This window comes from Schistocerca cancellata, chromosome 1, assembly GCF_023864275.1.
Source record: "Schistocerca cancellata isolate TAMUIC-IGC-003103 chromosome 1, iqSchCanc2.1, whole genome shotgun sequence".
In the NCBI taxonomy this organism is placed as follows: domain Eukaryota; kingdom Metazoa; phylum Arthropoda; class Insecta; order Orthoptera; family Acrididae; genus Schistocerca; species Schistocerca cancellata.
Window position 1 is genome coordinate 277,107,397 of NC_064626.1, and position 25,028 is coordinate 277,132,424.

The window sequence follows — 25,028 nt, forward strand, 5'->3', positions numbered from 1 at the left end:
TTGTGGCCACAGATAAAACTTGGGTGCACTACTATACCCCAAAGACAAAACAACAGTCAAAGCAGGGGAAACTTGCTGATTCTCCACCACCAAAGAAAGCAAAGACAATTCCTTCAGCGGGAAAGGTCATGGCATCAGTGTTTTGGGATGCGAAGGGGATTCTGTTTGTATATTATCTCCCCACTGGGCAAACAATTACTGGAGAATACTATGCTAACCTCCTGGACAAACTGCAACAAAAGATATGTGAAAAAAAGGCCAGGTTTAGGAAGGAAGAAAGTCATCTTCCATCAAGACAATGAGCACCTGCACACATGTGCTGTCATCAGCAAAATTACATGAACTAAGGTATGAATCGTTGTCACACCCACGTTATTCACCTCATATAGCTCCGTCAGACTTCAATCTCTTCCCAAAACTGAAAATTTTTCTTGATGAATGAAGATTCACTTCAAACGAAGAATTTTTCAATTCAGTATTTTTTTTTTTTAAGTATGCAGGTAATGTCTGACCTTAGACTTACTTTGGCTTTATATAAATCTCTCTCTCCCTCTTACATGAGATTTTAATTTCCTTAGTTAGCCACAGTTTACTTGTTTTTTAATGGATTTTATTTATAACTTTTTGGGGAAGCAACTTTCAAATATTGAGACAAATTTATTACAGAATAAATTGAATTTGACCTAAGCATCTCTTTCTATATAATTACACCTCATCCAATATCACCACTTTTAACTTATTATTAAAACATTGTATCCTGTTCTCATTAATAAGCTTCACTGCTTTGTATGACCCTGCCTCAGGGCTGTAAGGTGCCATGTTGCTTATTTCCAGCAATTGTGCATCAAGGTCAGATAGTCCATTCACAAGTGGAACACATTCACTGTTTCAGACTGAGCACTGTCTATAAAAATGTTACCAATCAGTGTCGTACTATCTTGCTGCAACTGAGTGGGAAACTGACAACTGAAATTAGATTCAAACACCTAAACAATGATTCTAGTTCATTTTTCTTGTCCATATCTTAAGAACTCTTCACTGAAATCTCAACAAAATTACCAAATGTTTCTTCTTGTCTGACAAGTAGCTCAATAATGGATATGGATTTCTCACAAATAACTGTGTTTCCTAGAGGGGATCTGCAGACTGTTAGAATTATCACACATGTTTCTGAACAGGGTATAGATGTGGACAAGAAAAAAGTATCCCTGATGTCCCAGTTAAAAATACACTTTTTTCATGTTAACTGACATTACACTTTCCCTCGGAGCTGTAAACATTATCAATCCTTTGAATGGTAATGATTTCATAGAATTATCAGCACTTCAGAAAAAAAACTATGTGTTTAAAAAGATCTATGATGCACAGCAACATGTACACTGCAATTTTTCTATTACAAAAGTATAAATATGAATTCCACTGAAAACACCATATTAGTTTCCAAAGCACTGAAATTGAGATTGTGATGCACTTTTGTAAGCCAATCTTAGATCATGTGACGAGATCTCATCAGCAGATATTCAGAGCGTAAGACATGTAATGTAATCAGCCAACAGCAACATCAATGTTAAGTAGCATGAACACACAAATAGGAAAAGTTAATGGTTTAAATTAATATACATATAGTGTAGCTACAAGCAGAGCTAAGCTTTCCTATTAACATTGGTACTTTTTTGTGTGTGTTACCTTTTAAGGTACATCAAACACAAAGTAAAATTTTAAATAATTACATATGGAGCTGGTCTCGTGGGCCTGAAATTTTTCTAAGTGGCTGTTCTTCAAACTGTTAAGTTTCGAATGAGAGGCACATGCTGTGTTATTTAAAAAATTCATTCCACATTCTTACATGTAACATAATTTCTCTTGCATAAAAGGAAATTTACTTTGAAGGTAATGCTTCTCAAACCACAATTTGCAATATTTTCTTGCAATGTGTTAGAAACAGGTTTGTCTGAACAGTTGCTAGAGTGTGCCAGAAAATGGGCATTGCTGTGGACGCTTGTGCTTGGTGTTTGCACTGCTTATACACCTTTCCTCACATTCCTGTTTGGAATTTCATACATAGTGGGACATCATGCACTGCAGCATGTTGTTCAGAGAGGACATATGGAGTTATTGTACTTAGGTCAGCTGTTTTATCATATCCTATTCTAGATACAGAATGCAAAATAAGAAAGTAGTTCCTCGCATATTATTAATTTTAAAACTAATCTCTAAAACTCAAAGTACCCTAATATTTTGCTATGTGGTGACTTAAACATAGATTTTTTTTTAATTGTTCTCTGCAATACTGTTATCTAGCATTTCCAATCATGTTTACATCCACATAGTACTGAAGAAAACTAGTATGAATGAATACAAATTTCTTGAAGAAAGAGTTGTTTATATACACCAGAACTAATTACAATAATTTTTCTTGACTTTCCAAATGGTATAAAAAATCAACAATGTTATCTGTGGAGCCAAGAAACTGTACAACTGGTGGTTTATACTCTACTTCAGGAGTAAATATAAAGCCTTGAGTGGAGTTACAATGATAAAACATGGTGCGCTGCTAGTCTATAATTTACCAAAGAATGGCATTCTATAAATTTAATATGCAAACAACACAAATTAAGAAATAACGTCAAGCATAGATGAGGTACCAGACAAGTGTTGAAACATGTCTTGTGATTGAAAAACATTGTGTTTCACAGAAAGCAGATCTATAAAATTCTGCTAAAGCTGTCGATATGTTTGAAAATAAAACATTTTATTCAATACTACTGACCAAATCCGCTGTTGCCACTTTTGGGGTGCACTCAGCCTCGTGATGCCAACTGAGGAGCTACTCGACTGAATAATAGCGGCTTCAGTCAAGAATACCGTCATAATGACCGGAAGAGCGGTGTGCTGACCCCACGCCCCTCCTATTCACATCCTCCACTGAGGATGACATGGCGGTCTGATGGTCCCGGTAGGCCACTCGTGGCCTGAAGACGGAGTGCTTTTTTTTACTAACCAAATCTGCCTGCTTTGCCTTTTCATGTGAACATTTACTTTTACTACACATATAACATTAGCAGATCTTGCATTATTTCAACAGTATACTCCAAGAGCATCAGAATTTCATAAATCATACTAAAAATCATAGTTCGTCTCATAGTGCACATTCGTATGTCTAGATCCACAGTGAAGTAGGCCCCTACCTGGTATTAAGCTTTTCAATGTGGTTTTCAGAATGCCAATTTTCTTTGAGTACCAGTAATGTATTATCTCATGTTTGGTTCTTTATTGTGGCATTAGGCCATGAGTGCCTGAAGATGAAAACGTGCAACAGAAATTCAGCGAAAAATTGAAACTAGCCAACAGTGTGGAATGAAATGCTTTGTTTCCAATAAAGTGGCTGCCTCTAAAGGAGAGACTTGTAAAAAAACAAATTTATTTAGCCAACCATCAAAAATAACTTCATTGTTCTGCAAGACAATTAATGCTCAATTGTGAATAACTGAAACTAATAACATATTTTAGTCTTCAATAACTATGCGAATGTATTTTAATTCACTTGATAGCTTCCAGCCACAGAAATCAGTTTTGTTTTCATCTGACATGAGAGCAGTCAATGAAAAGAAAACAGCAAAATCTCAAAACATAAACATAGGTCACATGGAGACTACCCCTCCACAGCAACTCAAGGTGCATTTATACCTGTGCACCTTGTGGCTAGTCCCTGTGTGGATGTTGCCCTGCATGAAGAAGAAGTGCCCAGTGTAAACACAGGTGTGTATGGAATCACTTGCATGCATTTGTTGAGGATGAGGCATGCACCTACATGAGCGCCTAGACTTGCATGTGGGGGAAGCAAAGTCACAAGGTGACAATGTGCAAGTCGCACAGGTGGAAATGCAATTTCACACTGCTTTGTGCAGGCATGAATCTGACAGCTAGGGTGCACTAGAAAATTTTTTTCCTGCTAGCGTCTGGCTGCTTGCTGGTACTGCTTATACAGCTAATAGCGACACTTCAGGTAGCCAGGAGCAGGAGAAGGCACTGCTCGTAAACTACTTCAGGTCCGCGCATGTGTTTGGGCCTGCTGGCAACTGATCAGATGAAACTAATGTAAACAGTTGTGATGTCACGCTCATCAAAAAAACTTCATTGTTAAGAAGTATTCCACAGTTTTCATCCTAAAGCCGTTGACAAATTCTGCTGTTGGCAGGTGCTTGTGTGTGCACTGTGTTTAGTTATAAATGGCACATTTTCTTCGCAGCTTAAGTTTCATTTTGACATTTTTCTCTCATTTATGTTTTATTGCTGCAGTATTATCATGCATTAGTGGGCTTAAGTAAAATTCTTTGTTTGATTATCAGGTCTTATTAGTCAAAATTACAAAAATTTAACTGAAAAATACAAAAATGAAAAATTCCTGGATTTCTAAAAAATTCCCCGGTTTTTCCCAGTTTTCTCCCAGATGAAAAAATTCCTGGTTTTTTTTCTGGATTTCCCAGTTGTCCCAGGGCATATACATTTTGCTGAAATAATAACTCTCAAGCACTAGCTTCTAGGTTCTGATCAACATTAAGTCTCCTGGACTTTGTGTCCAACTTCTACATATATTACAAAATCCTCCTTTTTGTATTTTAACTCTATACAAAAAGGATGCTACCCTATAACCCCTGATATTTAACTTCTCCAACCCTGTGGTTACGTAGTACTGATGGAGACACAAAACATCACTTCAGAACTTACCACATCAATCTAGGCATACAAGGAACACATCTATCTTGTTTTTCAACCCTATAATATTCTGATGAAACAAATTAATTTTATTTATTTATTTTGAAACTGTTACAGATATTTGTGTGTGTGTGTGTGTGTGTGTGTGTGTTTTCCTAAGGGACCAAACTGCGGAGTTCATCGGTCCCTAGACTTACACACTACTTAAACTAACTTACGCTAAGAACAACACACGTACCCACGCCTGAAGGAGGACTCGAACCTCCAGCAGGAGAGGCCGCGCAATCCGTGAGATGGCATATCAAACCACACGGCCTGTTACTGATATTATGGTTCTGTTCTGCTCTAATTTCTTTTAATACTGTCTGTCTGTCTGTATGTCTCTAACTTAAAAGCATATGCAGGCAAGGCACTTTCAAGAAGTTGTGTTTATGACTGGAACAAAAGGTTTCGTGAAGAGACAGATTCAGTGCAAGTTGATCCCAGAGCTGGTTGCCCGTCTACAGCACGTTCTGGTGCAAATGTGGAGCATGTAAAGCAGTTATCGCAAGAAGACCATCACGTAACTGTGCATACGATATCAGAAGAACTTAATTTGAATCATGATGTATCTCATAATATTTTACGCAAGTATTTACAGAAATGGAAACTTAATGCAAAACTTTTCCCTTACACACTAACTGACAAACAGAAAGAGGAAAGATGGAAAAATATCTGCTGAACTACTGGACAGAGCTAGACATGATCCCATACTTCTGTCAAAGACTACTGCTGGGGATGAAAGCTGATGTTACCAGTATGACACACACAAAGCATCAAAAGTGCTAAATGCTGGAGTCCTGGATCACCAGCCTCAGAAAATGTCAAAAAGACAACCTTTGAGAACAAAGACAATATTGATTGCATTCTTTGGTATTAATGTTCCTCAACTTCAAACAGTGAAACAAACTCTTTACATCGAAGTCTTGAAATTTTTGTGACAAGCAATTCAACATCGCTGCCCTGATTTGTGGCATTCTCAGGACTGGTTCTTACTGCATGATAATGCAAGACCTCATACTGCTTTATCTATTACTGAGTATCTGGCCTGACATTCTGTTATTGCCCTCCTGCATCCACCATATTCACCCAACCCCTCAGCTTGTGATTTTTTTCTTGTTTCCCCTAGCGAAAAGGCGACTGCAAGGAAAGCTTCATCAAGATATCATAAACATCCAACGGGCTGTCACAAATGAGCTTACAAGCATAAAAAACAGATTGAAAATTTCCCTATTTCTTCCAAGACCTCCAGAAACATTGGCAACTGCAATTTTCTATTTTTTAAAAAAACTTGTCCTGGAACTTTACTAATAAAGGCTGCATATAAACACAGATTAAACAGTACACTATTTTACTGCCTTTTGGGGTGCTATCAGGCTTATAGAGACACAAAAAGACAACTACTTCACGAGAGTTAGAATGTAATCTAAACCAAGGAATAATTGCAACAGTGTATGCTATTGTTAAACTTCCTGATGATGAGTCACACCTGTACATCCCACAAAGCCCATGGTGGTTGGGTTCGAGTTCAATTCAGATGGTGAGTTCTGACCTGCTAGGATGTTTCAAAGTAGATAGTGGAAAGTCAAAACAGGATTCCGAGTTATGAACAGATCAAAAACTTCCGAGTCCAGAGTCGTCAGAGAGCAATGAGTGATATAATTAATACAGTATGAAATAGGAAGCAAAAAATAAAAGTTTAAGACCATCACATAAATGGTCACTGCAGTTCCGTGTTCTTCTATAAGAAATGTGTAATAATTGTAACACTGATTCATTCAGAGATGTTGCAAGTACGGTAGACAGGAAATGCAAATAACCAGCCAAGCTCATGGCTGTATAGTCAATTTCACCAATTGCAAATTGTAGTTTCTGACTGCCAGCAAATTATATTCTCAAACATGCCTGACCTGTCTCAACTAGAAGTGTCACTTATAAGGGAACAGTAACAATAGGTAACGTGCACTTCTTTGGTTGCTACATATGCCAAACTGCTTCTCCAAGTAAATAATTGTTATAACATGCTGCAGCATTCCATATCTGTTCACAAGCCCAGAACATAGAGAAGGAAGTCCTGGATGGACTGAACTTCTCTTTTGAAAACAGGGTATTAAGGAATGCTTAACAATATATGACAACTCTACAATTACAAATGTTTTAAATCATTAATTTAAATGTATTCCAACATATTTAAATAAAAAATATACAATGGTATTTTTACAAAATACAATGTATCAACTTCTGTCTTAGATCCATAGAGCTCATATGTTGTCAAGAAACACTTAACTGCCACATTTAGAACTGTATCACAACTAGATATTTAATGTTAATTTGTCTTCTTCCTTTTCTTAGCAGCCTTCTTCTTTTGTTTCTTTGTTATTTTGTTTTTGCTTGCAATTGCTTTTATCTTTCTACTACTCATCCACACAGGATAGTTACCATATTGGTCCCTGAGAGTTTTCTTATTGTACACTCGTTTCTTATCATGATCCATTTCCTCTTCTGGGGGTTTGCTGTATGTAGAAGTACTGGGATGTTCCGCTTGCAATGATTTCGGATCTGCCACTGTAAAAGGAGACATTAGTAATAATCATTACACACTCATTAAAGTGTTTTCTTCTTACGTTATACTTTGATACAGAGCATGAAACTGTGGATATGAAGGGTGAATGAATCATAATAAACAAAGTGAGAACAACAACAAACTGAGATTTTGCATTTCATGATGGCTTAATTATGGTATATATGACAGAATCAGAGCAATCTTAGTTGTCTGCATCTCCTGAAACAAGATGAGTAACAATGACAAAACATAAATGTGTGAGGGAGTGGAAAGAACAAATGTACAAAATGTTGCCTAACTTAATCCATAAAACAATTCATAATTTTTTTTTGCTCCCCCCCCCCCCCCCCTCCTCTCCCCCTTCAAGAAGGTACCGTGCATTATTGGTGCCAGTTCAGTCATCAGCCAAAATGTGTCCTGTGGCATTTTCCTAACAGTTCTACAAAGCATTCACATGCACAACACTTTATCAATAATGGACAAATGACTTGTAAAACTATGACTCAAATTCTTCTGGGTATGTGACCACCATGTCAAGGTATAAAATTCTCCGATGTTTCAGCCACTGTTGCAAATGACCTTTGTTAGGGTGACTTGCTTGCTACTGACAGAGAAAACATAAGTTCTTATATAACAATGGAAGACGTTTACGTGATCTGATACGGCACTGAGGATGAGGAGGAGGGATCTTGCACATCCTTTATTCATGTTTATTCTGTTTCTTGTTACTGGAGAAAATAAGACTTCACTGATTGGCGTTTGCTTTATTTACTGCTATTGGTGCTGGCAGCCAAGATGCTGAAAGCCTGAATCAGTCTCCTCTATTCATGTCAGTGGGTTGCGTGGCTATTTTTATCACCCCTCTAATATTCCTCCTCTCGGTAAGTGGCTGTTTCACTAGTACACAGGCATCTCGAAATACAATCTGTTCGCCACACTCACTCTGTTTTTCTACCACCGCTGACTTGGCGTGTTGTCTTAGGTGGATGCGTCTCATGTTCAGATACTCATGTGCTGATCAGTTGTGCCATCTCAACTACATATACGAGTCCTCACTCGAAAACTGATTTTGAAGACACCAGCAATATGTAGCTTGTTGACTGTAGCTTTTGATGAGCCAAGAATATCTTGTATTTTGTTGTTGCTTCAGAAAATTGGCTTGATACCTGCATGGTAGAGAAGTTTGGCCACACATTCAGTGAGCCCTGGTAAGTGTGCAAATAGGCCATGCATAGAGCTTCCTTCTGCTCTTCACTATTGCCTTCACCCTCTGTCCCCACAATTTTGTCTCTCATCTTCATCCCATAACCATTGGCTCCAAAGATGGACCTTAAGTTCTGCAGTTCCACCCTCAAATGTACTTCATCACTGATGCCATGGACCCTCTTTGTTAAAGTGTGCAAAGTAGATTTCTTCTGTGTAGGGTAGTGGGAGGAGACATGCAGGTACCTGTACGTGCGGCAGTGACGGTGAGGGGGTTCTCAATTCTTTGTAGTCCAGTTTACCATTAGGCTTCTGGTAAACTTCTACATAGAAGAAAGGCAGCACCACATGCTTTTTTATCTCCATAGTAAACTGGAATTTTGCTGTGCTGCTAACTGAGCTATTGGTGAAAGTTCTGTAGCTGTGCTTCTCCATGTGGCCAGATAGTGAAGGTATTATCCACGTACTGGAATCAGCTTTCTGGTTGTAATGGGGTGAACTGGAGAGCTGTTTTTTTCAAATGCCTCCATTAAAATGTCCACTGCAATAGACAAGAGAGAGGAACTCATAGCTGTAAGTTCCTCTCTTCACCTACTGCAGCAACACTGCATTTGCCTTTTCATAGAACAATAACAATAAATAAAGCAAATACAAATGAAGGATGTCTAACACCCCTCCTCCTTATTCTCAATATGCCAACAGACCATGAAAAAAGCTTCTTCATTTGTAGATAACAACAAAAGTTTTTCTCATTCGACATCAGGCAAAACACCCTGAGTAAGGCCATTTGCAACAGTGGCTGAAACATCGGAGAACTATTACATCAGTATTTACATTAGCAGAATAATAATTACAGCTATTACAAATCATATGTTTTTAGGTTGGTTAGTACCTCCAATTATTCTGGCAAGAGCAAGCCATTAATATATATTTTCCCCGGGGCAGCAGGTCAAGTATTAAAGTGCCATTGTGTGCACTCACAATGGTTAGTCTAGACTGACAGGCACAGTTCACTTAGTGATGCAGTTATGACCATACAGCAAACATCACATCATAAAGTTTGTAACGTGTTTGTGAGAACACTGTTTGATTCAGGGAAAAAAGACACCAACACACTGATGTGTGTACATATTAAGGTACCATGTATAAAAATATCTGCACTTATACCCATTACACCCCTTATATTGACAATGCAGTCAATTTTATGGATAGTGACTATTGTGACACAAGCCTACACTTATACTTGTAAAACTTTCCACAACACACAAAGATATTCAGCTTACAATTTTCTTACAACACATTATTAAGGACCCAGTTATTAGCTACACTATTCACTTCACCTTTACACCAAACAGAATTTTGAAACTCTGTGCCACATTGTTCTATTAGATGGCAAGTGAGGTGGTGAAAATACAGCTGCCCCCACATCAAAATACAAAATAACATTGATATATGGCACACTGACATTTTGCAGTCCACAAGTATCATAATTTGGATGGTCTTCCCATCACAGGATAAATCCCTGTCTCACTGTGCAATGTTCAATTTGAATACAGATAATCCCCACTGCAGACACTTTTTGAGTGCATCATCTGCTAGTTAAGTCCTTCAAATTTCCATGCTTCCTGGAAGCTAACAGAATGTTTCTTTTGTTTCCTTTTTCGAAAACTTGGAACATTTGGGGGACATTTCATAGAATACATGTTTGTAACTGCGAGTCACTCTCTCTAATAAATACTGATCTATGCCACAGCCTTCTCCTTACATTGCACTAGTCCCTCTGTTGGTGATGATGATGATGATGACGGGGGGTGGGGGGTGGGGGGGGGGGGGGCACACTCAACTGCGCAATCATCAGTGCCCATACAAATCCCCGATTCTTACACAGTCCTCTTTTTTTTTTACAGTTTAGTCTAGCCACTGTCACGAATGAGGATGATGAAGATGAAATCATGAGGAAAACTCATACACCCAGTCCCTGGGCAGAGAAAATCCCCAAACGGCCGGGAATTGAACCTGGGACCCTGTGATCCACAGGCGGCAACGCTAGCCACTAGACCACGAGCTGCTAACTCGCTCTATCAGTGGCAGCTGTTTTCTACCCTTTTTGCTACCCCCCCCCCCCCCTTTCTCCTGAGTTCAATCTTCTACAGTTTCAAGTATTCTATGTTTAAAAGGCTTCAGTTACCTTGGATATTTTGCTGTTTCTGCTCACTACTATTCCTGTGTTTAGAGAGTATTCCAGTTTTTCTCATATCTCACTAAATAGTTTAAATTTACATTAAGAAATTCATCAAAATTGTAAAAGAGGTCAAAAATGAATTGTCAGGGCAAATCACTATTAACATGAAATATTAAAATTTCAAGTTAATGGAAAAGAAAACAAATTCTTTTTAATGATTCCTTAGATATTTCTAGAATGAATAATTAAGGTGACCAGAACTTACAAGTGAGACTCAATCGCTCTACATTCACCAACATGGAATCTACGATTAGGATTAACAGTACTGGGGAAAAATAAACGAACAGAATAATCACATAAACACATTCATTTTTGCACCATAGAATTTTACCCTGCAGACAACTTCATTGGTATAGAGTTGGAATGTAGCTTGCTGCTACAAGAGCCTATTTTCACACAGCTTACATTTGGATGCAAGCAGAACAAATTTATGCATACATACATCCATCAAGGTTTCCAGGCGCAGCGTGGAATGATACATCCACCGGCAGCAGATTTAAGGGCTGCCACAGACTACCATGACTCATTTGTTACAAACAGCTGATGTTCACGGCAAGCTCCCCAATGGACCTACTGATGACATCCCTGCTCTTTGTGGTTTTCTCCTGGACTGTGATCTTACAAACCATTAGGTCTGGTTAGCACAGAGATTTACTTCTCTGTCCAATGCGGTACTGTCTTAGATCACTATTTAACCCACAGTTGTGATTTCAGTTAACAAACCCATGGCCTACAGGCGCACTGAGAATGTGTTTCATATTCAAGCCTTTCCAGCCGAATCTGCAAATTGGTCTGCACTGACAAGTGAATTATTCAACAAACTTCCAGAGAACTGTATTGGCCGAGAGGTACCCACCTCCACAAGTTCTTTGTTGTGTATATTTCCAGAAGAGTGAGGAATTATTACTTTATGTCGCTTATTTGTAAATAATCTGTGCCTCATAAAATCTGTGTTGTTGAAGAAAAGCAGGCTTACAACAAAAGGTTAATATAGCAAGTTTGAAGTTATGCATGAAAATCAGTTATACGAGGGCGGTTCAGAAAGTAACCTCCGATCGGTCACAGTGCGGGTTGTGGGGGGAGTAGTGACGCCATCTGTGCGTTCACGCACTCAACAGGTCAGTCGGCATCAAGCCGTGGTCGAGTGAACGTCGTACCTGCGCTGGTTTAGTTTTTGTGGCAGTTTGAAATGTGTGATGCAATAGAAAACCCCGCCAAATGTGAAGTGCGTGCTGTCATAAGGTTTTTTACAGCCAAAGGATATTCTGCAGCAGCTATTCATCGTGAGCTTTGTGCCGTGTACGGACCAAGAGTTATGAGTGAAGGAGTTGTCCGTGAACGGGTACGTTTATTTAAAAGTGGACGAGAAAACATTCATGATGAAGAGAGGAGTGGTAGACCATCATTGGTGACTGACGAACTCGTTCAGACAGTTGATGCAAAAGTTCGTGAAAATCGACGTTTCTCAATGTCGGAGTTGTCTACTGGTTTTCCACAGATTTCTAAGACTCTCTTGTACGAGATAGTGACAGCAAGATTGGGTTACCGTAAGTTCTGTGCACGATGGGTGCCCAAAATTCTTACCGACCACCACAAAACTCAAAGAATGGCCTCTGCATTAGACTTTGTCAGGTTATGAGGACAAAGGAGAACCATTGTTAAACAGAATCGTGACCGGTGACGAAACCTGGATTAAGTACGTGATCCCTGAGACAAAAGAACAATCAAAGATGTGGGCACATTCAAATTCGCCTACCAAACCAAGAAAAGCCTTGCAAGATTTTTCTGCCAGAAAACTGATGGCAACGGTGTTTTGGGATGCCAAAGGGGTGTTGTTGGTTGAATTCATGGAACGTGGTACGACCATTAATCAAGACGTGTACTGTGAAACAATAAAAAAGTTACGACGGGCTATACAGAACAAACGCCGTGGTATGCTGACTTCCGGTATCGTTTTTTTGCACGATAACCCCCGTCCTCACTCTGCTCGCAGAACAACGGCCCTTCTTGAGTCCTTCAAGTGGGACGTTATCAACCATCCACCTTACAGCCCAGACCTGGCGCTAAGTGATTATCACCTCTTCATGCATTTGAAGAAATGGCTCGGGACACAGCGGTTTGATGACGACGAAGAGCTCAAAGATGCGGTCACAGGCTGGCTCCAGGCACAAGCGGGTGATTTTTATGCAGAAGGAATTTCAAAGCTTGTGAAGAGATACGATAAGTGCCTCAATCGCTATGGAGACTATGTAGAAAAATAGTGCAAAGATGTAGTTGTAAGATGTATATATTAAAATATTTTTATTTAACTTGGTGTATTTTTTTAAATCAACCGGAGGTTACTTTCTGAACGGCCCTCGTAATATGACTAAAACGAAGGACCCGTCCCCTTAGGTCTGCAGGAAAGTTTATTTCCAGATGCGACAGGGATTCCCCTGACAGAGACATCACGTACACTATGCACGTATTCAAAGATGAACTTACAATTATTTCAGAAATCAACTTAGAATTTGTTCAAAAATGTTCAAAAACCAACAGGGGGCGTTCAAATTCATATGAGTAATCGATATACCAACAAGTGCTGGATACTAGGTGCTTTGTGAAACAAGGTCTATTTACTCAATAATATGAATTTGGCGACCCCCTCCCCCCTCTGAAACTGTCGCCCGGGTCAGATACCCCTGTTTGCCCCTGCCCCCTAGTTCCGGGCCTGTTGCGCATACGTGAATCTGGCAGCTTAGGCGCACAGTAAAATTTTTCCGGATAGCATCTGGCTGCTTGCTGCTATTGCTTATACTGCTAACTGCCACACTTCTGTAGCCAGAAGCAGGAGAAGGTACTACTGAAATGCGGCTCAAGTGCACATGCGCATAAGCTCGCTCGCAACCGCTCAGACGAATCTAATGTAAACAGTTGTGATGTCACGCTCATCGAAGGCAATTTTTTGTCATGTATAGTCTTCCTAAAGCCTTTGACACATTTTACTGCCGGCAAACGCTTGTATGAGCAATGTGTTTCGTTGTTGTATATGGTGCATTTCCTTTGCAACTTAAGCTTTTTTTTTTCTTTTTTTTTTCTCTCTCTCGTTCGTTTTTTATTGCTGCAGTATTATTCTGCAGTAGTGAGATACAGTAATATTCTTTATTAGAGTATTGGTTCTTACCAGTCAAAGTTACAAAAATTTAACTGAAAACTAAAACAATGAAAAATTCCCGGAATTCTAAAAAATTCCTGGATTTTTCCCGGTTTTCTCCCAGATGAAAAAATTCCTGGGTTTTTCCCTGATCTCCCGGTTGTCCCGGGTCATAAACACCCTGTGTTTTACTGACAAGAGGAAACGGAAAATAAATGTCTTTTTGTTGAACCATCAGGAAACATATTTAATGTAAATATTTTATAAATCTAGGAATCAACTAACACAGAAAATCCATAGAAGAAATTCCAGTACTACAAAAAAACCAACATTACCACAGTACAATAAGTCCAAATGTCAACTAGCTCAACATGTGATGAAGAGACTGAAGAAATGTACGATGATATAAAAGAAACTATTCAGATAGTTGAAGGAAACGGAAATTTAATTGTACTGGGGACTGGAATTTGATAGTAGGGGAAGGAAGAGAAGGAAAAATTGTATGTGAATATGGACTGAGGGAAAGGAATGAAAGAGAAAGTTACTTCTTAGAATTTTGCACACAGCATAATTTAATCATTGCTAAAACTTAGTTTAAGAATTATGAAAGAAGGTTGTATACGTGGAAGAGACCTGGAGATACCAGAAGGTTTCAGACTGATGATATAATGGTAAATTGTAAGACATTTCAAGAAGCAGATGCAGATTCTGACGTAATTTATGGTTATGGACAGTAAATTAAAACTAAAGAAACTACAGTAAGGTAGGAAATTAAGGATGTAGAATGTGGATAAGTTGAAAGAACCAGAGACTGTTGAGATTTTCAGAGGGAGCATTAGGTAACGATTGACTAGAATTGGGTAAGGAATACAGCAGAAGACAAATGGGTAGCTTTGAGAGAAGAGATAGTGAAGGCAGCAGAGGATCAAATAGGGGAAAGATAGGTTCTGTCTAAAGAAAAATTAATGAGGCTTTTGGAGAAAAGAAAAGCAACAGTATTAATATCAAGAGGTCAAATGTAAAGTCAGTCCTAGCCGTGGAAGGAATATACAAGGGTCTATACAACGGAGATGACACTGAAGGCAATATTATAGAAATGGAAGAGGAGTTGCCAACATTTTAACATCTACTTTTAACAGTACTTGCTAGCGCACTTAAAATTTCTCTCTTCAAAACTTAAATGCACTAACACAGTGCAGAAGATTCTCCAACAACAGTCAATTGGAACTGGGCCCATAACCTGTTAAACTTAATGTGTTTCAGGTTACCTTGTAGCTTGCAGATCAACCAGTTTTCACTTAGCCACACTCTAACATACACAGCCACGACACTCAGTGCTGTGGAAGTTGTTACTGTCTATCAGCTGGAACGATACTAGTGCTCCTAGTAGAGAGGAAGCTAGCTTTAAGATTAATATTTGTTTTTAATTATTTTTGTACTTAATTTATGAAATTGTTGCTATATAATATATCCCACACACTAGTAAATTATCAAAAGACTGGAAAGACCATAAAATAAATGTAAAAAAAGGGTTGAGTCTCATTCATTCAATGACATCAGCAACAACATTTTTGTGTATATTTGCAGCTTATTTCGCATGAAAGCAAGAAAATATGCACGAAAAGCATATATTTATGTTGTTACTTGTTCTTAGAATGAAAGTTTCACACTCTGCAGTGGACTGTGCACTGATACGAAACTTCCTGGAGAATTAAAACTGTGCCGGAGCGAGACTCTACCCTGGGTTGTTTGGCTTTTGGTGACTGGTGCTCTAACAACTGAGCTATCTAAACATGACTCACAACCTGCCCTCACAGCTTTACCTCTGCCAGTATCTCGTCTCCTACCTTACAAGCATCATATAAGTTCTCCTGTGAAACTTGTGGGACTAGCACTACTAGAAGAAAGGATCATGTGGAGACATGGCTCAGCCACAGTCTGAGGAATGAAGCCTGGGGAACGAAGCCTGGGGAACGAAGTTCTCACTCTGCAGCAGAGTGTACACTGATCTGAAACTTCCTGGCAGACTGAAACTGAATGCTGGACAGAATCAAATTTGGGACCTTTGCCTTCTGTGGGCAAGTGCTCTACCATCTGAGATACCAAAGCACAACTTACGATCCACCATCACAGCTTTACTTCTGCCAGTACCTCATTTCCTACCTTCCAAACTTCACAGAAGTTCTCCTGCACAAATTCTCCCCCAAGTTCCGGAACCTCCAGAAAGTCCTATCCGTTCAGAGTCAGCATATCCAGACTGACATAGAGGTAGAGATGGTTATTACACAACGGTTCCAATCCCTGGCAACAGATTTCTATGACACAGGTATATAGAAGTTGGTCCCACAGTATGACAAATGGCTGAATTCCAGTGATAAATTGTTTGAAGGTACCTTAACACTTCCCGCATCTGTCCCAATAAACCTTTTAAGGAAATTATGTTTTGCTTGAGTCACGCCCCAGAGAAACTTGTTTTACAGATGTACCTCGTACAAATCATTAACAGTGGCATTGGGTAAAATAGTCTACAGCATCCAGTAATGAATATACTTTAAATATCTGTATACGCACAATACTGAAAGACGACTGTCACAAATGTAAGAATTCTTTAGGAAACTGAAAAACCTCCATAAATCCTAAGGAAATAAATAATTACAAAACTGTAATGTTTTTGCTATGTTTCACATAGTGTATACATCTCACTATACTAGAATGCAACTTATTTTCTATACATGATCTTACCTGTTACAATGTCTGAAATGTTTTCCATGTTGGCATCTGAGCTTCCATCATTAATGCCTAAAATATTCTTAAGTCTGGCCAGCTCCTTCTGACCATACCGTTCTCTCTTAACAGCTCTCATTTTCCTCTTCCATTTACTACGCAAACTTTTCGCCATCTTCAGTTCTGAAAATTAGCAAAGCATCAAATATAAGGAATTGTAAAAGCTGAGCTATTGTTACTGAAGTTGCTAGTATAGGCCTAAAATTACTGTTTTCCAAATATGGTTTATAAGCCAGCCTTGGAAGTATCACAGTAACTGGTATTGAGATGAAAACTATCAGCTCAGTGGAGCTGGCAAAGGCTGACCCTCTTAAACCAAGTTGATAAACTGAGTCCACTACATGATGGCTAGAGAATGGATTCCAAGTGAGGTGCTCTTTGATTACGCAATCATACTTCTGATTTCTGAGGAAAAGCATTCTTGTTCTCCCAATTCCTATTGGTAATATCTTCAGTGAAAACTACTCTAGTGGTGTGTTAAAGACACTTGCACATTTTCACCTAGATGAACAGTGACCAGTGGCTCATTGAACAAATTGGCAATGCATTTTGCAAATTCACTAATAACTGGGATACAGGTGCCAACATTATTTTTATAAAATAGAATTATGTTATTTTTTGCTGCCAAAGTAGCTGATTTAGATGAGGCAAATTTAGTTTTATAACTCTTCTGAAGACCACCTAAGAAATAATGGAATAATGATTATAAGAATTTTTGTTCTGTTTTGCAGCTGTTGAGTAGTCCACCACTCTCTAAGGGAACTCGCACTGTGAGGCAATAGCTACACAACATTTGTGCTACTCTCAATAGGAATCCGTGTCATCAAGAGAAGAGAGAGGTTGTCAGTTGTGGGTTGTCCTTCGGAGAAATTAACTAAAGTGCAAGAGAACCAAGTCATTCCATGTCAAATCAACACACTTTAAATAAAAATTTTACCTCATCCTCTTAGATTTTGCTGAAAGTTGGTATACTTATAGTGGGTGCTGAAACTAAGAAAAATACCAAATTTCAATTTTTTACCTCAAACCATTCCTGAAATATGGTCATGTACACTTTTCAAAAACTGGCCAAAAATGTGTGAACGGACTTCTTTTAAATTGCCCTAGGAGCTGCCCTAATTGAGCTAGAGGACTGGGAAAGGTGTCATTTTGCAACATTTTTCATGCTCTTTCCAGTGATAGACAAAAAACATAGCTTCTAATTAATAACCTTTTTCAAAATGGTAATTAATATTTTGATTTAATTTTTTTACAAAAAGTACATAATTGAAAATTTTCAAAATATTTCCATAACTACTTCATACTGTTGTAAATCACATGGCAAAATATAAATGTGGGATGATGATGGGTTCATTGTTAAAAAAAATTATTCCGGACTCTTGTTTTTTCACTAACGGCCCTAGTTTGACCAAACTGACCTTTAAGGTAGTACATCAGTAGAGGACCATATACATAGGGCTTGATGTCTGTACAATAATTCAGAGACTGGAGCCATTGTTGAGATGATGTAGTCTGCATTGTTACCTTCTCAGGCTTTGTGTGCCTACAGCATTATTGTGCACTGTGGTTTTAGTGCAAATCAATTGTTACCTCTGTGTTGACCAGTCTGTATCTATTATATTTAATAGTTCATTTTCAAGTAAATCTATACACTGAACAGTTTATAAGTGGTTTTTGTATAAATATGGAACCAAGTAAAAAGTGCGGTGCTGTAAGAGTGCAGTGTTGTAATCCATTGAAGAAGTCAAATCATTTTATTAAGAGACAGAAAAAAAACTGAGAGATGCCCAAATTATTTCCTCAAATACCAGGTGGTGCCAAGATTTGTGATAAATGTAGGAAAGATGTAACCAAATTGAAAAATACACCAGAGCCCATCAGTGATGAAAGTGTTGAAGAGGAATCTTCTGGATCAGAGATAATCATCCGAGACCAAGACCCTGACCCTGACTTCACTCCAACTTCAGTAGCTGTTAAAACATCTAACACAACACTTCAAGAACTAGGTGAGTCCCCAATTGACAAAGGAAAACTAACATCTAGGCATTACGCCAAATCAAAAGTGAAGAAAATCTCATCAATGACACGTAAACTTTTTGTTGCTCCTGAAACTTCTTCGTCAGATACTGATACTGATGAATCCGTTCTTGAAAATCTTAAAAGAAACTTTAAAAATTCCATAAGTAGAGCAAAAAAACTAATGATTCTTACAAGTTTACCTGAAAAGTGGAGTGTCAGGAAAATAATGAGGGAATTTAATGCTCCTAATTACATTGTTCGGCAGCCCAAACAAATTTTGAAAGAGAGAGGATTCATGGAGGGTCCAAACTCAAAACCAGGGAAGTGTTTACCAACAGAAACTGTCAAAACTGTACATTCATTTTATGAAAATGATAAAGTTAGCAGGGCAATGCTAGGTATTAAAGATTGTGTGGCAATTACAGAAACAAGTTGAAATAAAACAAAAATATCAAAAAGACTTATTTTGTGTAACCTTAAAGAAGCTTACAAACATTTTAAAGACAAGTTTCCTAACATAAAAATAGGTTTCTTTAAATTTTCTGAGTTCAGACCAAAACATTGTGTATTAGCTGGCCGGAGTGGCACACACACTGTCTGCGTGTGCACAACTCATCAAAACATAAAATAAATGATAGAAATTGCCAAACTAAATACAGTAACAAACAGCAGCTTAAACAATTATAAGCAGTGCATTGCAAAAATGCTTTGCAACTCCTCATTAGTTGATTGCAACATGGGAAACTGTGAATACTGCCCAGGAGAAACTGTCATACGTAAAATTTTAAAACACTCTTTTCATGAAAACTTAATTGAACAAGTTCAGTTCCGACAGTGGATGTCAGTTGACCGATGTAATCTGGAAATTGTTCAGAAAACTTCTGAAGAATTCATAGATTTATTTTGTAGTAAGATGTCGACTTTGATACGGCATGACTTCATTGCCAAGCAACAATGAACATTCCTTAACTCCACAAGAGAAAACCTTATGGAATCTGAATTTGTTGTCATATGTGATTTTTCAGAAAATCATAGTATAGTTCTACAGGATGATGCTCAGAGTTTCCACTGGACAAGACAACAGATTACCATTCATCTTTTTGTTATATATTACAAAATGGAAGACAAAATTGAGCATATGAGCTTTGTCACCGTTTCTGATTGCCTGGAGCACAATACAACTGCGGTTTACACCTTTCAAAAGAAGCTAATTTCATATCTAACAAATAAATTTCAAAAGATTCCAAAAAAGATATACTATTACTCTGACGCTCAGTATAAAAATAAGAAAACCTTCCTGGATCTTTGCCTTCATGAGGAAGACTTCAACATAAAAGCTGAGTGGCACTTTTCAGCCACAGCACATGGGAAAGGGCCTTGTGATGGAGTAGGGGGTTCAGTAAAGAGACTGGCAGCTCGTGCAAGTTTGCAAAGGCCATACCAAAATCAGATCCAAACCGCACGAGATCTATTTGAGTGGGCAGTGGATAATATCACATATGCTGATTTTGCATATTCCACTCAAGAAAACTACGCTGCTTCAGAAATATTCTTAAAAAGCCAACTTGAAGAGGCATTGACAATCAAAGGAACACAGCAATTTCACACTTTCATTTCCAACACTACATCAAAATTAATAGTCAAATACTTCTCAGGTGATGTGCAGAGTTGGGAGAGGGAAGTAACTACATCACCAGACAAACTGAAGTTACAAGATGTATCAGGGTATGTCACCACTGTATATGGCAGAAGCTGGTGGCTTGGGTACATTTTAGAAAAAAACGATGAACTTGATGAAGTGAAAATGACTTTTCTTCATCCATGTGGACCAGCTAAGTCATTCTCTTATCCTCCGCATGCAGATGTTCTGTGGGTGTCAGTTGTGGATGTTCTCACAAAAGTGAATCCATTTACTCCGACAGGGAGAACATACATTCTTAATGAAAGTGATGTAAACCAAACCCAGTCAGCTTTATTAAAATGTAATATGTGAAGTTCCAACACAATTTATTGGGAAACAGTTTTCAACTCAAAAACTTAATTTTTGTCTCAGGTTAGTGTTAATGTATATTTTATAGAAAGTTGTTTCAAAATTATTGTTAGTACCTATTGTGTTAAATTTAGCTATGTGCAGATACCTGTTACTCAAAAAAGAACATTACGTATTTCATTTGTTTAATAGTTCCATTTCAAACATCATGGACCAGAACTATTATGTAAATACTTGTACTTATTCATACTTTATTTCAGTTTGTAGTTAAATGCTCAATTTCTTATTTTTGTTATATCGGTTAATATACTGTTAGTGAAGTTGTATGAAATTAAAATAAGCAATCAACTTAATTATAAAATACGCTGAATAGTTTTAGTTTAATAAGGTGATGTTTTGATATTTCTAATACTTTTTTTACTTACCTTTCAGTATATTTTAAAGAAATTCCTGTTTGTTAAAGGTCAGTTTGGTCAAACTAGGGCCGTTAGTGAAAAACAAGAGTCCAGAATAATTTTTTTTTTAACAATAAACCCATCATCCCAGATTTATATTTTGCCATGTGATTTACAATAGTATGAAGTAGTTATGGAAATATTTTGAAAATTTTCAATTATGTACTTTTTGTAAAAAAATTAAAATTAAATCAAAATATTAATTAGTATTTTGAAAAAGGTTATTAGTTAGAAGCTATGTTTTGTTGCATATCCCTGGAAAGAGCATGCAAAATGCTGCAAAATGACACCTTTCCCAGTTCTCTAGCTCAATTAGGGCAGCTCCTAGGACAAATTAAAAAAAGTCCTTTCACACATTTTTGGCTGGTTTTTGAAAAGTTTACATAGCCATATTTCAGGAATGGTTTCAGATAAAAAATTGAAATTTGGTATTTATCTTAGTCTCAGTGCCCACTATAAGTATACCAACTTTCAGGAAAATCTAAGTGGGTGAGGTAAAATAGTTGTGTTGATTTGACATGGAATGCCTCAACCATTATCTACATAAATCATGTTTGTTATGAGGACTGCTGCAATTCATTTAAGTGTGTTGCTTGTGAAACATCCACAAACTCAAATAATTAGTAATGCATAAAAATGACATTTACTACTGAAAAATTGGTTGGCATGCTCTTAATTTATGACAAAGGTCAGCAAAATGCATCAATAGCAGCAGAAATCTAGGTAGACTGGTTCTCAAGAAGTATCTGTCTAATTCGTCCCACTTTTATTAATACCATCAAATGAATTTGTGTGACAGAGATTTTGTTCCAAGGGAACATATACAAAGGAAGGCTGCTACCAATCAAGCTGCCGCTGCCGATTCTCATCAAATGCAGACATTGGCATTAGCCCAATATTTTTTTTCTGTGTTCTTCACATACATACATATTTCTCTACACCAAAAGTTACATGGCAGTAATTTTCAACATAATTTTGAATAACCTCATTGGGTCCTCCAGCAAAATAACAATTCTGCGGAGAAAATATTATTTACTTATGAGGTCAAATCATAGGCAAGTAAATTTGGGAAACATGAACTACCGGTCTACATAAAAACCACACTGCCTTCATCAGGTGATCGGCTAATGATAGTGGAGTGTGATGTGGTATAATCAAACAGCATGTAATCAGCCTTTATTTCACTGAAGGCATACTGAACAGGGAAAACTAAATATCCTTGTTCTTAAGAGACGAAAATGTGTTATCAAGAACTTATCAAATGATGTGGTTCCAACACTGTGGATCCCCTGCCCGTAATTCTTCAGCAGCAGCAGGTACACTAAACTGCTTATTTTTAAAACGGTCTGTGGAAATAGGCAGTCCTATTTAGAGGTATCCCAGCATGATTGCCTCACTTGACACCATTACTGCTCCTTCCCCTGTAATGTTTAGTATGCGATCCATAAGGAGGACTGAAGAACTGTGGAAGACATGAGAGAGCAAATTACTGGTGCGTATAAAGTAATTACTCATGATACGATGACAGCAGTAAATTCATCAGTGATACAGTGTGTACAAAAGTGTTGTGATGCAAGTGGTTCTCACTTCAAAAACACACTTTCAAAACGTTTTGTTCACAATCTATAGTTTCATTTATTTCATGAATTATTTTAATGTACAATTTCAACCAGGGTGAAAATGATGCAGCAAATGTAAAAAGAAAAAAATAAATAAATAAAATAAAAAGTTGGAGAAACAATCTGATATTCATTTAAACTAATAAATTTTATCCTGAAAATTCTAATAATTTTGTCACTGACAAATGTCCCTTTGGGAGCATCAGATGTTCTCATACATCCCCATTCTGAAAAACACCGCAAAGTCCACTGCAGATAGTACGACCCATTGTACCAGTCATTAGGGTTTCTTCACATTCCAGTCACATAACGACAGGGGAAGAATGATTGTTCAAATGCCTCTGAGCATGCTGTAATTATCTAATCTTGTCCTCACGATCCCTAGGTAAGCGATACATAGAGGATTGTAGTACATTCCTAGAGTCACCATTAAGGGCCGGTTCTTGAAACTTCGTTAGTACACTTTCTCAGTATAGTTTACATCTATCTTCAAGAGTCTGCCAGCTCAGTTTCTTCAATATCTCTGTGAGATTCTCCCATGAGTCAAATAACCCTGTGACCTTTCGTGCTGCCCTTCTATGTATACATTCAATATCCCCCATTAGTCCTGTCTAGTATTGGTCTCACAAACTTAAGCAATATTCTAGAATGGGCCGCATGAGTTATTTGTAAGCAAACAGTACTTCCCCAGCATTCTACAAATAACCCGTAGTCTACCACTTGCTTTACCCACAACTGAACCTATGTGGTCATTCCATTTCATATCCCTACAGGGTGTTTCACCCAGGTATTTGAATTAGTTGGCCACATCCAACTGTGACTCATTGATATCATAGTCATAGGATGCTACTCTTTTTTTCGTTCTGTGAAGTGCACAATCTTACATTTCTGAACATTTAAAGGAAGTTTCCAACCATTGCTCCACTTTGAAATCTTATCAAGATCTGACTGAATATTTATGCAGACAGTACTTCATTATAGATAACTGTGTCATCCGCAAAAAGTCAAAGGCTACTATTAAAATCGTCAGCAAGTCATTATTATACAACATGAACAGCAAGGGCCCCAAAACACTTCCCTGGGGCACCCCTGAAGTTACTTCTACATCTGATGATGAGCCTCCAAGGTAACACGCTGCATTCTCCTCACCAAAAAATCCTCAATCCTGTCGCAAATTTCACTTGATACCCCAAATTACTGAACTTTTGACAACGAGTGTAGGTGTGGTACTGAGTCAAATGTTTTTCGGAAATCAGCACTACCTTACTGCCTTGATCCAAGGCTTTCTGTATGTCATATGAGAAAAGTGCAAGTTGGTAAACAATGAAGAAGAAGAAGAAGAACATGTCTGTAGGACATTACCTGGCCCATAAAAGGATTAACAGAAATCGTAAAGCTCCTTTGGTAAGTATTATGATGTAAACTCCTGTCTGCTTATTTGAGTGTCCTCCTATAGAAGAAAAGAACGTGGATCTCCATCACTCGCAATGTAGTGAGTTTCAGATTGATCATATTGCAATCAGAACAACAACACAAGAAATATGAGTATCAAAATACATAAAAGCTTGTATACTGACACAGACCAATATGGAATTTCTCAGAAATTAAAGTAAAATGCCAGGTGAATAGCCACTAAAGAAAAGCCAGAAAGAAACCAAGTGCTGACACCAAACATCTCAAAGAAAACAAAAACAACTACAAATTAAAGAGGAAGATGTGAATTTGGGAATACATTAAAGACTAATTAATAAAGGTAGCTCAAAATCTAGACCTTAAAAGGAGATGAACTAGAAATGGTGGAACAAAACTGTGATGATGGTATCGCTGAGTGATACTGAGCCTAGAAGGTGGGGTATTCCAACAAAACTAAGAAAGAATGGATGACTTTATTCAACAAACAACAGTTGCAATAATCATCAGAGCAGAAAAAAGAAGCTGGATACAAACCGACTGTAAAACCTGAAAGAACACTTCGAGAAAAGTAATACTAGGGAATTTTTATTAGAGTTTATTGTGGAGAATGTCTACAGTCTCCAACATCTGTTTTATTGGAAAGGTCAGCCACTATAATTAAAGAGACTAGCATTTTTTGTCAGCTAGTACCCTTCTAAACTGCACAGAACCACAAAGAAACTAAAATTCCAGGACCTGCAAGGAGTTATCACAGAGGAAAAACTATCAACTCAAGGAAATAAAAAAGTTAGGAAAGTTTGTACAATAACTGTCATGTGGAAAATTAGAGATGACAAGGTAACAGGGAATCTG

General features: G+C 37.8%; 1 protein-coding gene across 4 annotated transcripts in view; it reads right to left on the minus strand.

Annotated features, from left to right (window-relative positions):
- Positions 1–6,924: 6,924 nt before the first annotated feature.
- Positions 6,925–25,028, minus strand: part of LOC126171208 (protein LLP homolog) — a 39,759-nt gene continuing 21,655 nt past the window's right edge. For all 4 annotated transcript variants that reach the window (XM_049920784.1, XM_049920786.1, XM_049920785.1 and 1 more), the window contains exons 2-3: positions 16,639–16,803; positions 6,925–7,320 (exon numbers count right to left, since the gene is read on the minus strand). In XM_049920784.1, coding sequence (XP_049776741.1) covers positions 7,082–7,320; positions 16,639–16,795 — 396 coding nt within the window. In that variant the 5' untranslated portion in view covers positions 16,796–16,803 and the 3' untranslated portion in view covers positions 6,925–7,081. The remainder of the gene's footprint in view (positions 7,321–16,638; positions 16,804–25,028) is intronic.